The sequence below is a fragment of the Esox lucius genome, chromosome 19 (assembly GCF_011004845.1).
Source record: "Esox lucius isolate fEsoLuc1 chromosome 19, fEsoLuc1.pri, whole genome shotgun sequence".
In the NCBI taxonomy this organism is placed as follows: domain Eukaryota; kingdom Metazoa; phylum Chordata; class Actinopteri; order Esociformes; family Esocidae; genus Esox; species Esox lucius.
The window spans coordinates 4415285-4428495 of NC_047587.1; the positions used below are offsets into that span (position 1 = coordinate 4415285).

Below are 13211 nucleotides of genomic sequence, written 5' to 3' on the forward strand. Positions count from 1 at the left end.
TCAAGTGTAACCCATTCCTGAGAACACATTTTGTAACACTGGTTGTCATAATTCAACTGCACAGTTAGGTCATTCTGAGGTAATTATATAGTCGTGCTTAGTGAGGTCATTCTGAATTAATTATGTAGTGGCTTTGTAAACCAGAATGGATTAATGACGTCATCTATGGCTTTTGAACAAGGTCAAGCCCTGTTCAGAAGTGATATTTAATTAGAAACTGATGTGTAATTAAAACAGTAATTTGATAAAATGAAGGTTGCTAGAGTAAACAGCAAGGTTTTACAACTGTGGCAGCTGCACAATAAATTGGAATACAATAATCACTAACATAGGAAGGTGGACAGTACAATCTGATTTCAGCTACTTAGAGAGTGACGTGGTCTGTTTCTGTGAGAGAAACCTGTTTTAAATTAGCTAATACAAAAGCTATTTAAACTCCAACTCCTATCAATCCAAATCCCAATGTATTTGTGAGTGGGAACTCAGATAAAAACAGCATACCTAAGGGTTTTTGTGTGGTTTCATAAAGGTCTGGGCTATTTATACCTAATAAACACTTAAATACTTATGTTTTTTAAAAAATGTAGGTGCAATTGATAGTTTTCACGTGTCTTCACGGCATATTGGAACGCCCCCTTGGCGGGCAAACCACAGTCTCCTTCCATTGACCACCATCGACAACTTTTACTAATCATACTAAATGCCAGATAGTTGCAGTTCTATTGGATGCGCTAACCGCATATATATTGTATTTGCAATCATATCTAACTGTAATCATTGTAATTAATGACATGGTCTGTTTTCATCTGCACCGATGCAACCAACTCCAGTGGCCTAGCTAACCTTAGTTAGGCTAGCTAAACCTATCTTGTTCAACATAACATTAGATAAATAAATGAATGATGAACAATGTTAATACAGGCTTTAGCACTTGTGACCCATATACAGCACCCGCTGCGTTATTTAGATTGGTGCGATTTCCCCCTGTATTTACTCTGTTATTAACTTAGCTAACGCGATGTGTTTAACAAGAGAGGTTTAGCTAGCTTCACTGACGTCATTAACTAGGCCATTCGAGTTGGTACAGACGAAAACAGATCATGTCATTCTTTACGATGATTACATTTAGATATGATTGCAAATACAACATGTATATATATATTATGCGGTTAGCGCATCCAATGAACATGCAACTATCTGTCACTTCGAAGTATAACTACTGTTAGTTGTGGAGTTGTCGATGGTGGACAATGGAAGGAGAGTTTCTTTAGCCCGCCCAGTGGGCGCTCCCATATGCCGTGACGACACGTGAAAACTGTCAATGGCTGTCTGTGATATTGTCGGACTTATTATTATTATTATTAATTCACAGATTTTCCACAAACACATTAGCTTTACGTAAAATGGTTTTAAAAATTGCGATAAATATTGTTTCACTGTTTAGCGAACACTGATTACAGCTTTTTTTCCTTTTCACTGGTGTTTTGACCGGTTTCGCCGACTGACGAACGAATTAGGCAGAATGCTTCAGTCTCCCAGTTAATCTCGTATAATAATTCACAACCATAAGAGCGGCGGTTTGTAAGATCACTTTATTTTTCAAAAATATCTTGATTGGGCTATCAAGATCAAACCTTTAATGATAACATCAAAACATCTCCCATCAAATACAATCTTGTATCTTAATGTTTTACACACAAATGCAAATATGCATACATAAATTCGACATTAACATAATACTTTGTATTCAATGGGCACATACAGTAATACTACTACACGCCCTTTGGAAATGTGAGAATACACACGCATATTATTTTCATTTTCAACTTTATTAATTCTTAACCTCGGGCGTATCCTAACTTAGACCTATGTCTAATTTTCACTTGGCCATGCATTGAAGCCAATGGCAGACTAAGTAAAAAAAAAATAAAAAAATACGTACGTGTAAGTTAGAATTCGTCCCTTTAAGTTTGTGCCATTATCATTCTTATGCGTTCATACATTTTTTTTTAACCAGCATCAAAAGTCCAGGAAGATATTTAGGAAAGTACTTTTCTCCTGTTGTATAGCAAGCAATAACACTGAACAATTTATTATTGGACAAAAAGATAATTCTGTACTGAAACGGTTGACAGTTTGGATTAGGACAAAAAGAGGAAGAGGAGAGACTAAATAAAAAGCACCATAATATCTGAATTCCTCTTCAGTAAAATGTCCTCATCCCCTCAAGCTGGAGAGTCAGAGCCAACATCTCTTTGTCTCTTTTTTTGTGGAGTCAGGGTTCTCTTTGTGTCTTTTTTTGTGGAGACAGGGTTCTCTTTGTGTCTTTTTTAGTTCTTAGTCCCAGGGTTCTTAGTCCCTTAGTTCTTAGGGTAAAGTCCCAGTCCAGACAGAACGTCCCTTTTCAGTGGAGGGGATGACTCTACTTGTCTATTAGAGAATAGAGTATGGACAGGACTCAGGAGGAATGTGAGTCCTGTCATTGGAAAGTCTGGAAAATACTGAGTGTCTCTGGTATCACACACTCCTGGCACCGGGGAGGTTTGGCGGAACGCCACACAGAAATAGAGTTACTAGAATGGATATTTTGTTACTAGAATGGACATTCCAATTACTAAAATGGAAATTCCCCAAAATAGAATGGACATTCTCACTACTAGAATGGACATTCTCAGTACTAGAATGGACATGGACATTTCCTTTACAAGAATGGTCATTTAATAAAATGGACATTCCTTTTACTAGAATGGACATTCCCATTACTAGAAGTGTCAGTGACCATTGCTAGAATGGTCATTCACTTTACTAGAATGGAGATCCCCATTACTAGAATGGACATTCCCAATTCATCTGAAATTATAATTCCCTTTTAATTGTCACACACAGCCGTTCTCGTGTCGGGGCTTGCGCTGTGACCTCTCCGCCGTGGTGTGGGGCACGGGGGGGTAGAGGGAGGGGGCCAGTGTGCACAGAAACCCGGCCAACAGGGTGAGGCCTAGCCCCCCCCACGCGCAGAACATGGACCAGCCGTATCCGTGACTGATGTCCTCGGGGATCCCGTACATGTAACGAGGGTAGCGGGACAGCTCGAAGTTGATGCCGGCCACACACGTGCACAGTGAGATTATACAGCACGTCCCTGGGGAAGGCAGAGGTAGGAGGACCCCATGAGAGAGAGAGAGAAGAGGGAGGGAAGGAGGGTCAGAGAGAGAGTATTTAGAGTATTAACTGTTAATAATCCATGAAATAGATACACCCCCCCCAAACACCCTTTAGACTTTCTGACATAGCCAATGCACAGCAGATACATAGCTGATACATAGTCAATTCCTAAACAATACATAGCCAATACACAGCAGATACATAGCCGATACATAGTCAATTCCTAAACAATACATAGCCAATACACAGCCAAAGCATAGCTGACAATATACAATGAGGTTTATGTCTTAGTCCAGGCTACTACTTTATAGCTACTCTATAGTTACTCAACTTGCAGATCTAAGAGGATTGTGCTGATAGTTGGAAGACATATGGCAACTTTCCCACCCAGCCAATCAGAGGGCAGGTTAATGTTACATCCATTCTGTCAGGAAAGAGTCCAGAGTATATTTAGAACTCAACATATGTCTTCTCAGCAGGACAGTGACTGAGCCTCCAGTTCTGTTTGTAGTGCACTACCTTAGATGAACACCCATAGGTTAGTGCCACAGGGCACTGGTCAAAACTAGTGCGCTCTAAAGGGAGTAGTGTGCCATTTGGAAAATAAACAAGATTTCCACAGGTTAAACAGCCAGAAAAAGTCAAAATTAAAGAAAATCATTAAAATCTTTGTTTAATGTTTTGTTTACTTTAAGACTAGTCTTGGGCATAAGGCTGTTTGTGTTGCTGTGGTTACAGTTAGGAAAAATAGCATTTTGTGAAGATAAAATAGATATATAAGCAGGCCTTATGACAGTAGCTGTGTTTTTGCCCGAAAGTTATAGTGACAGACCCTTTCTCTCCACGACCAACACTCTGCTGCCCTCCAGTGGTGTGTTCTGATATTACTCAGCCCTTTGCACAGCCTTTCTCATTCACCTCCCATGAGAATCAAGAGTCCAGCTACATACTGGATAATGTGTGTGTTTATATTTGTGTGTGTGTCTGAGCGTGTGTGGGCATGCATGCGTGCACATTTTCAGTTCTTACCTCCCATCAGGAACAGGAGTCCAGCTACATACTGCATCAGGTCATGTTGCTTACAGCAGCCGAGGGCTCCAATCACCCAGCCAAACAGAATGATGGACACTGCCATTCCTATGAAACTGGCGGTCATTCTCTGCAGGTCTACAAGTGGAGAGAGACTTGGTCAAACACAACACAGCATTGGAAGGCCCACAGCAGGAAAAACTGTTTTGTTCTTTTAGGAGCATTTGTGAGCCTTTATTATGTAGTCCAGAGTTAGTCACATTCAGGGGTGGAGTGGAACAACAAACAATTTTTAGGGGGGGGGGGTGATAACTCACGGAGTGCGTGCCACTCGTCCTGTCGGATGGTCCTGGTTAAGTTGATGTTCAGATTTCTGGGCAGGGCTGATGAGGAGTAGTAGTATTTAATTGGTATGCATCGCTGAACCAAACCTGCAAAGAGAGAGTGGAACCAACACGTAGGTGTGTTTAACTACAAGAGGCCACGTTTGAATGGTATTTCAGGGTCTCCCTGAGTAGAAAAAATATGTTGTTGTGTGGAAAGATATAAAACAAAATAAAACATTGACATACTTAAACATCTCATTTAGGCTGTTAGCCCAGGCTACACCGTGGATATAAATATAATTCACACACATTCAGGGTTTATAAAGCCCAGTCTTACATCACTGGCCAGTGTATCCTGTTGACTACGCGCCCTGTTGCCGTTTTGCTAGATCACTATAAATACTTAACACACAATAGGCCTAGTGCAATCCAATGCCCTCGTTAATACATACAAAGAATTACGTTGAGTGACACAGCTAATTCAGACATCAACAATGTTGCCATATTACTGTCACAGTGTTATTAAATGGTGGAGGGAATGCCGTGTTTGTTGTTGTTGCGTAGGCCTGGATGTGGGCGGACCGCTGGCTAACCGCTAGCATACAGCAATCAGCACCTCGGATAGCGCCTCATGCAGCGCTCAAAATCCGATGATGACTCGCTCTGTTCACCATCACTGGGCACAAAACAGGCCTTAAAAACTAAGACATTAGCGCCACTGACATTATAAGTATACAGACAATACATTTTTCTGATAGGACGTGATGAAATAATGAAACCTTTAAAGATTAGATCTTCTGTCTCCAGGTCGAATCCCTCCCGATGACACTTCCTCCACAGCCCAGTGATGGTGGAGTTGTACTGCCGACTGCAGAGAGACTCCATGGCCGGAGCAGGGGGCAAGAAGTGCCGCTTGCCCCGTAGAAGCACTCCCCCGCTGGACCCTTTCCTTTCCACGTTATTCTCTTTCGGTAGCATGCGGAGTGGAAGGTTATGGTTGGAGATGTAGATGTATCCGGGGTCGTTCCTTTTGTTGGAATAATTTTTACAACGTTCCCTGTGCCTCCTTGCATCCGTCTCGTACCAATTGTCAGTGCATATTGCCACTGCTATGAGCCCCAACGCGCAAAAAGCCAAAAACAGTCCCGCGGCCGTCAATGTCCTCATAGCAGTCATGATTGTTTCACAGTGTGGAAGAGAACCCTTATGTTCCGCGCGCGCGGGGGGTTCCGGGATAAATCCTTCGCGGGGATAACAATCAGTAGCTCGTGCGGAAGGATGTCGTCGCTCTTTGCCGCAGCATCCAAATTATATTGCTGGGATGGCCTTGTAAAGATCATGCTAGGCCATATTACTGAGAACAGATTAACTTTACTTCTCCGTTGATCCAATGCGAGCAAATACCAGTTACCCTTACGTTATTAGAAACATCCGTAAGATGATGTCAGCCAGGCCCGTGTTTTGGTTCTCTTCTCTCTGGCAGTGAGTCAGTCCGGTATTGCTCAGTGTGTTTGGAGAGTCACTAGTCAATGCCAGCAGATGGCGACAGAGACGACATTTGATGCATCAGCTTAACCAGGCATTTAGTGCAGCAGTTACAGCCAACGTTACTGGCCCTCTTGATAAGAATGACCAAAAGGGGCTGTATCAAATAAACAACAAGGCACTGAACTATATCATAACTTTCCAACATGTTAAATGTATTTTGATTTCAATTCAAGGTCGTTATTGGATTGTGACTTTTTTTTTTTTACTTTGCCAAAGCAAGTGGGAAAAAATAAATATACAAGTAAAATCATGTCTCTAAACATACATTTATTTTTCTAACAGATTCTGCCAACATTATTGTTACCTTTGTTTTCAGGTCATACTGCCCCCACCCCTTTGCCAAACGTATTCCTATGTTTATGACATTTGAGAAAACCGTTGAATGGATTTAAGACCATTCCATACAGAATGCTTCCATATTCTTGAGGTCCTTAGGTCCTTAGGTCTACGCTTATTTACTGCCATCTCCAATTCAAGGTTTTTGGCTGACATGTCCTTGTCTTAACCTTAGCCCCTAACCCATTGACTTGAACCCTCAAAATTATTTTCCCTTAATTTGTTCTAAGCAAATATTCACCATTGTTTTACAATGTTCATGTTATGGATAATTTTGTAATGAAAAAAATAAGTGTTGTATTTGAGTCTACACACAATACCACATAATGACAAAGCAAACATGTTTTTTTTTCTCCATTTGTCCAGATTTAATGAAAATAAAAAACAGAAATATAATGAATGGTCAAGTACAGTGTCACGAATGTCATTAGAGATAATTCTTCTACCTCTCCCTCATCTGCCTCTCATTTAGCTCTCTGTCTGATATTGTTACACATTGTTCCAAAACACTGGTGAGCTTACCTTTGGCCCTTCATATTCATGACAACGTCCTGATCATCTATTATCTAAATGCTTGTTAGTGTTGGCAGAGTGTCTCAAGACCACACCTCAAAATCTTACCAGAACTCCTTTGAGGTCTAGAAATGATTGTGTTTAAAAAATGGTTTGAACAGAATGCTGGTTGCAAAGCGCTAAGCTTGAAGTTACATTTCAAGAAACATCCTCTCACCCGTTCGTGGAAGCTGTAGTGAGTGTGGTGCAACGCTGTTTTGAACTCGATACAAAACATTTCCCAGAGAGTTGCTACTTCCTATGATAGTTTGCAACACTGCATATAGCTCGTTTAAAGTCTAGTTGAAGAAATGGCTATGGGCAAATCAAAGTTGCACACATTAGCATGTTTTATCCTTCTTTAAATTGTTTTACTTTGTAATGTGTATATGGATGAGTGTCTGTGAAGTTGAATGTAGTCCTGTGTGAATATTGTATATAGGATTTAGCTAGTTTATGAATTGACTTAGATGTACATTTTATTTTGCAATGTTTTTGTGAGCTGTGTGATCTTAGCCCGTGGGACTACGGATGGAAATTAGCCCTTGGCTATAATCCGACATGTTTACATGCATGTACTCCATGTCTTGTTCATTAACATGCACTGTCCCAATCAAATAAAAAAAAATAAAAAAAAGAAGAAGCAAGAAACAAACATGGAGGAAAAATTCTAAATTTGGTCAGAGGTTTTATAAACCCTCTAGCTACGTTAATGTAGTGTTAGCTAGTTCCATGTGATACTGCAACGGCCGAATACATTAAAGTATTCAAATTGTTTGCATCAGCAGTTACCAAATGCTTTCATTTTGTTTGAGTCATGTTTACTGACTTGAAAAATGTGCTTAGCATTTGCATTGTGTGCGAAAGCAATGAAAAAGCAGTTGTTGTTTTGCAACAAAAGAATACTGTTGTGCTCATTAAGTTATGCTGACCCCAGTTTCATAAACATCATCTTAGAAATCAAGAAAAACAGTCATCCAACAGTAAACAATGCAAGACAAGTATTTCAAGAGGACCCAGTGAACTCCTGAAGGTAATTGCTACATTATCTTCCACATGAGACAATATGCTCTTCCCTTCCAATCAAAACTGAATGGAAATCTATCCTTTCCATCCCAAGTGTAATCACAGCAAGGGTCAGTGAAGATGTCATCTCCAATCACTGATGCAAAAACATCACTTTAACCACAACATCCGGTAGGTTTTCTGTCTAATCAAACACAGAAAAGGAGCGATAAATCAAAGTACGGTTAAGAAAGAAATATTTAGCACACACTTAATTGCACCAAGGCTGTCTCCGGCATTTGGCAGTAAGTTGTCACTCACATCATAGTGAATATCTCCTTCATTCATGCACCACGGGAAAACAATGTTTTGGCCTGCCTTATCCAAGCCTGCACAATATCTACAGATCAGACAGAGTGGGTAGAGGTGGAGGTATTAGAAGGGTATAATATCTACAGAGCCGACAGAGTGGGTAGAGGTATTAGAAGGGTATAATATCTACAGAGCAGACAGAGTGGGTAGAGGTATTAGAAGGGTATAATATCTACAGAGCAGACAGAGTGGGTAGAGGTATTAGAAGGGTATAATATCTACAGAGCAGACAGAGTGGGTAGAGGTATTAGAAGGGTATAATATCTACAGATCAGACAGAGTGGGTAGAGGTATTAGAAGGGTATAATATCTACAGAGCAGACAGAGTGGGTAGAGGTATTAGAAGGGTATAATATCTACAGATCAGACAGAGTGGGTAGAGGTATTAGAAGGGTATAATATCTACAGAGCTGACAGAGTGGGTAGAGGTATTAGAAGGGTATAATATCTACAGAGCAGACAGAGGTGGGTAGAGGTATTAGAAGGGTATAATATCTACAGAGCAGACAGAGTGGGTAGAGGTATTAGAAGGGTATAATATCTACAGAGCAGACAGAGTGGGTAGAGGTATTAGAAGGGTATAATATCTACAGAGCAGACAGAGTGGGTAGAGGTATTAGAAGGGTATAATATCTACAGAGCAGACAGAGTGGGTAGAGGTATTAGAAGGGTATAATATCTACAAAGCAGACAGAGTGGGTAGAGGTATTAGAAGGGTATAATATCTACAGAGCAGACAGAGTGGGTAGAGGTATTAGAAGGGTATAATATCTACAGAGCAGACAGAGTGGGTAGAGGTATTAGAAGGGTATAATATCTACAGAGCAGACAGAGTGGGTAGAGGTATTAGAAGGGTATAATATCTACAGAGCAGACAAAGTTGGTAGAGGTGGAGGTTTTGCCATATATGTTAAATGCAACCTAGACGTCCCTGTGTCCATCTCAGCCTCTGTCTGGAACAGCCTGAATGCTTACTTCTGAATGTGTCCCTTGGTCATAATGCATTATTAATGCCAGTGGGGGTTTGTCACCCACCCTCAGCTCCAGTATCTGCTCTATGCAAATTGATTGAGGTAATGTCTAATTATGCAAACTCTGAATTATTGATTATCAGAGATCTCAATCTGGACTGGCTGATGCCAGCATCGCTTATGCTAAAAGACATTTGTAACGAATCAAATCTTTCTCAACTAATTACTACACCTACCCATTCTAATGCAAAAGATCCGAAAAATCTACAATAATAAATCTTGTTCTAACAAACACACCTCACAAATATGTAGCTATTGGGTTATTTGCAAATGACATCAGTGACCAATGCCTTATTGTATGTATCAGAGACACTATGCAAAAAAAACCTGACCCCAATATAATTTTAAAGAGAAACTAAAAAACACTTCAGAGAGCAAGAATGTATCCATGACCTTTGTCACTCAGAGCTTTTATCCAGGAATTGCATAATGGACCCAGTGTTAGTGGTCTCCTTCTCTTGAATCTTTGCCTCCATGGCTGATAAACATGCCCCGCTAAAGACACTTAGGGTAAAAAATCTAACTAATCATTACTTCTCCTCTGACTTCAAACGCCTCTTCCTATAAAAGAATCGAGCCTGGCGAAGAAAACTGATGAAAAAGCTGATTGGGTGCTTTTTAGGTATCTCAGAAATAAATGGACTGGAGGAATAAAAAAAGGTAAAATCTAGATACTTTTTAAATGCTATGATGGAGACTGCCGGTGATCCATATTTTCTGAAGTGGGCCACTCCTGTCATTGCTAGTACAGTGACACACATCTTCAATCAAACACCAGTTGTAGAAGATTCCTGAAGCTTGGAAAACAGCTTTTGTTTTACCACTCCACCAGGGAGGTGATGGTTGTGAACTGCATAATTATCGGTCCATCTCTAAGCCTCTCTCATCTCTTGCCTGTTTCATTGGTGAATAAGGAACTACAATCATTTTTAACGATTTACAATACTCTTTCCAACATTCAGTCTGGTTTCAGACGCCCTCGTCAATAGTAAGTGCTGTGATGTCATGTTTGTAGATTTGTCTAAAGCCTGACACTGTAGACCTTTTGAGTAAGTTGTTGTCAATATGACTAGAACCAAATGCCCCGCTGTCTGTCAGGCTGTTAAAGTAGATGGCACCCAGTCAGGGTGGTTAAAGGGGTCCCACAAAGTCCTATACTCGGTCCATTACTTTTCACTCTGTACATAAACAGTGATGAGATAAGAAAGAGTAAAATGTATCTTTAGGCTGACGACACTGTCATGTACTCTATTGCTTTAATGGATGACCAAGCATTATCGCAGCTGGAGACAGATTTTAAGATACTGCTAACTTAAACAGGTTTTAAATGCAAAGAAAACTAATTTTATGATGCTTTATAGGTTCAAAAAGCTAGCTGATGACACACTTGATGTCTCTCGATGCTCCGTAAGAAGCATCTCAAGGTCCTGGAGTGGCCTAGCCAGTCTCCAGACTTGAACCCAATAGAAAATCTTTGGAGGGAGCTGAAAGTCCGTATTGCCCAGCGACAGCCCCGAAACCTGAAGGATCTGGAGAAGGTCTGTATGAAGAAGTGGGACAAAATCCCTGCTGTGTGTGCAAACCTGGTCAAGAACTACAGGAAACGTATGATCTCTGTAATTGCAAACAAAGGTTTCTGTACCAAATATTAAGTTCAGCTTTTCTGATGTATCAAATACTTATGTCATGCAATAAAATCCAAATTAATTACTTAAAAATTATACAATGTGATTATTGGGATTTTTGTTTTAGATTCCTTCCCTCACAGTTGAAGGGTACCTATGATAGAAATTACAGACTTCTACATGCTTTGTAAGTGGGAAAACCTGCAAATACTTGTTCTCACCACTGTATGTATGCTTTTTGTACTGTTTCCACAGTGTAAAGGCAAGTGCGCTGCATTTGTTTAGTTTACTACACCTAAAGGACCTTGCAGACATCGCCAGGCCCAGTATCCACTAAAAACATGAGGCCACTGAGGGGAAAACACCAGTGTTCAGTTTAAAAGCAATGTACTTTCTCATGTGCTGTGAGCGTCTTGTTTTGTCTGTTTTTTTTTCTGTCTGTTTTTAGTCATTGAACCTAAACTGTATGTGTTAACATGTATGCGCAGTGCCCTGCTATAAATAGACCTTGGTCTCAGTTTGTATTTCTTGTTGAAATAAAGGTTTTAAAAATAATACCTTTAAATGTATTTGGACAGTGACACATTTTATTTTTCTTAATTTGCCTTTGTGTTCAAGCAGACCCTAAAGGGTCACTGTAAGAGCAGACTGTCAACTTCCCTTTGACAGCCTTTCTTCCACAACAGACAAAACAGTTTGAAATAATGGCATGTTTTGTACATTTAACAGTGCAGAAAATGTTTGGACAGATTCACCTTGTGTACAACACAATGATCATGTTTTCTAACTTGTCACATATTAATTTCCTGCACTGATCGATTGAAATCTGCGAGCCATAGAAATAACCAGATGCTTGGGATCTCCCCTGGGGATACTCTGTCTGGCCTGACTGCCATGTTATTTCCTGCTCATTTTCTCAAGCCGTTTTTTTTTTAATTTCTTCATGCTCAATTAGATTCCGATCAGGCGTTTAACTTGGCTAGTTAATAACCTTCCACTGAAAAACTCCTTGGTGGCTATCGAAGTGTATTTAGGGCTAATTGTCCTGCTACATGACAAAGTGCCGTCAAATACGTTTAGAGGCATTTGGTGGAATCTGAGCAGACAAATTGTTTCTGTACCATTCAGAATGTATCCTGCTGCCATCAGCAGTTGCATCATCATTGAAGACAAGTGGGCAAGTTCCAGTGACAACCAGACCAGTGACAACCAGACCAGTGACAACCAGATCAGTGACATCCAAACCAGTGACATCCAGACCAGTGACAACCAGACCAGTGACATCCAGACCAGTTACATCCAGACCAGTGACAACCAGACCATTGACAACCAGACCAGTTACATCCAGACCAGTGACAACCAGACCAGTGACAACCAGACCAGTGACATCCAGACCAGTGACAACCAGACCAGTGACATCCAGACCAGTGACAACCAGACCAGGGACATCCAGACCAGTGACAACCAGACCAGTGACATCCAGACCAGTGACAACCAGACCAGTGACAACCAGACCAGTGACAACCAGACCAGTGACATCCAGACCAGTGACAACCAGACCAGTGACAACCAGACCAGTGACAACCAGATCAGTGACATCCAGACCAGTGACATCCAGACCAGTGACAACCAGACCAGTGACATCCAGACCAGTTACATCCAGACCAGTGACAACCAGACCATTGACAACCAGACCAGTTACATCCAGACCAGTGACAACCAGACCAGTGACAACCAGACCAGTGACAACCAGACCAGTGACATCCAGACCAGTGACAACCAGACCAGTGACATCCAGACCAGTGACAACCAGACCAGTGACATCCAGACCAGTGACAACCAGACCAGTGACAACCAGACCAGTGACAACCAGACCAGTGACATCCAGACCAGTGACAACCAGACCAGTGACATCCAGACCAGTGACAACCAGACCATTGACAACCAGACCAGTGACATCCAGACCAGTGACAACCAGACCATTGACAACCAGACCAGTGACATCCAGACCAGTGACAACCAGACCATTGACAACCAGACCAATGACAACCAGACCAGTGACATCCAGACCAGTGACAACCAGACCATTGACAACCAGACCATTGACAACCAGACCAGTGACAACCAGACTATTGACAACCAGACCAGTGACAACCAGACCATTGACAACCAGACCATTGACAACCAGACCAGTGACAACCAGACCAGTGACAACCAGACCAGTG

The 13211-nt window shown here is 41.2% G+C and overlaps 1 protein-coding gene across 1 annotated transcript; it reads right to left on the reverse strand.

Annotated features, from left to right (window-relative positions):
• Nucleotides 1-1573: 1573 nt before the first annotated feature.
• si:ch211-87j1.4 (transmembrane protein 178B) lies at nucleotides 1574-6690 on the reverse strand. The gene is made up of 4 exons (XM_010883420.4): nucleotides 5297-6690; nucleotides 4509-4622; nucleotides 4192-4329; nucleotides 1574-3139 (listed from the first exon to the last, which is right to left on the reverse strand). The coding sequence occupies exons 1-4, from the start codon at nucleotides 5691-5693 to the stop codon at nucleotides 2877-2879; spliced, it is 912 nt and encodes a 303-aa protein (XP_010881722.1). The 5' UTR covers nucleotides 5694-6690; the 3' UTR covers nucleotides 1574-2876.
• Between the last annotated feature and the right edge of the window lie 6521 nt (nucleotides 6691-13211).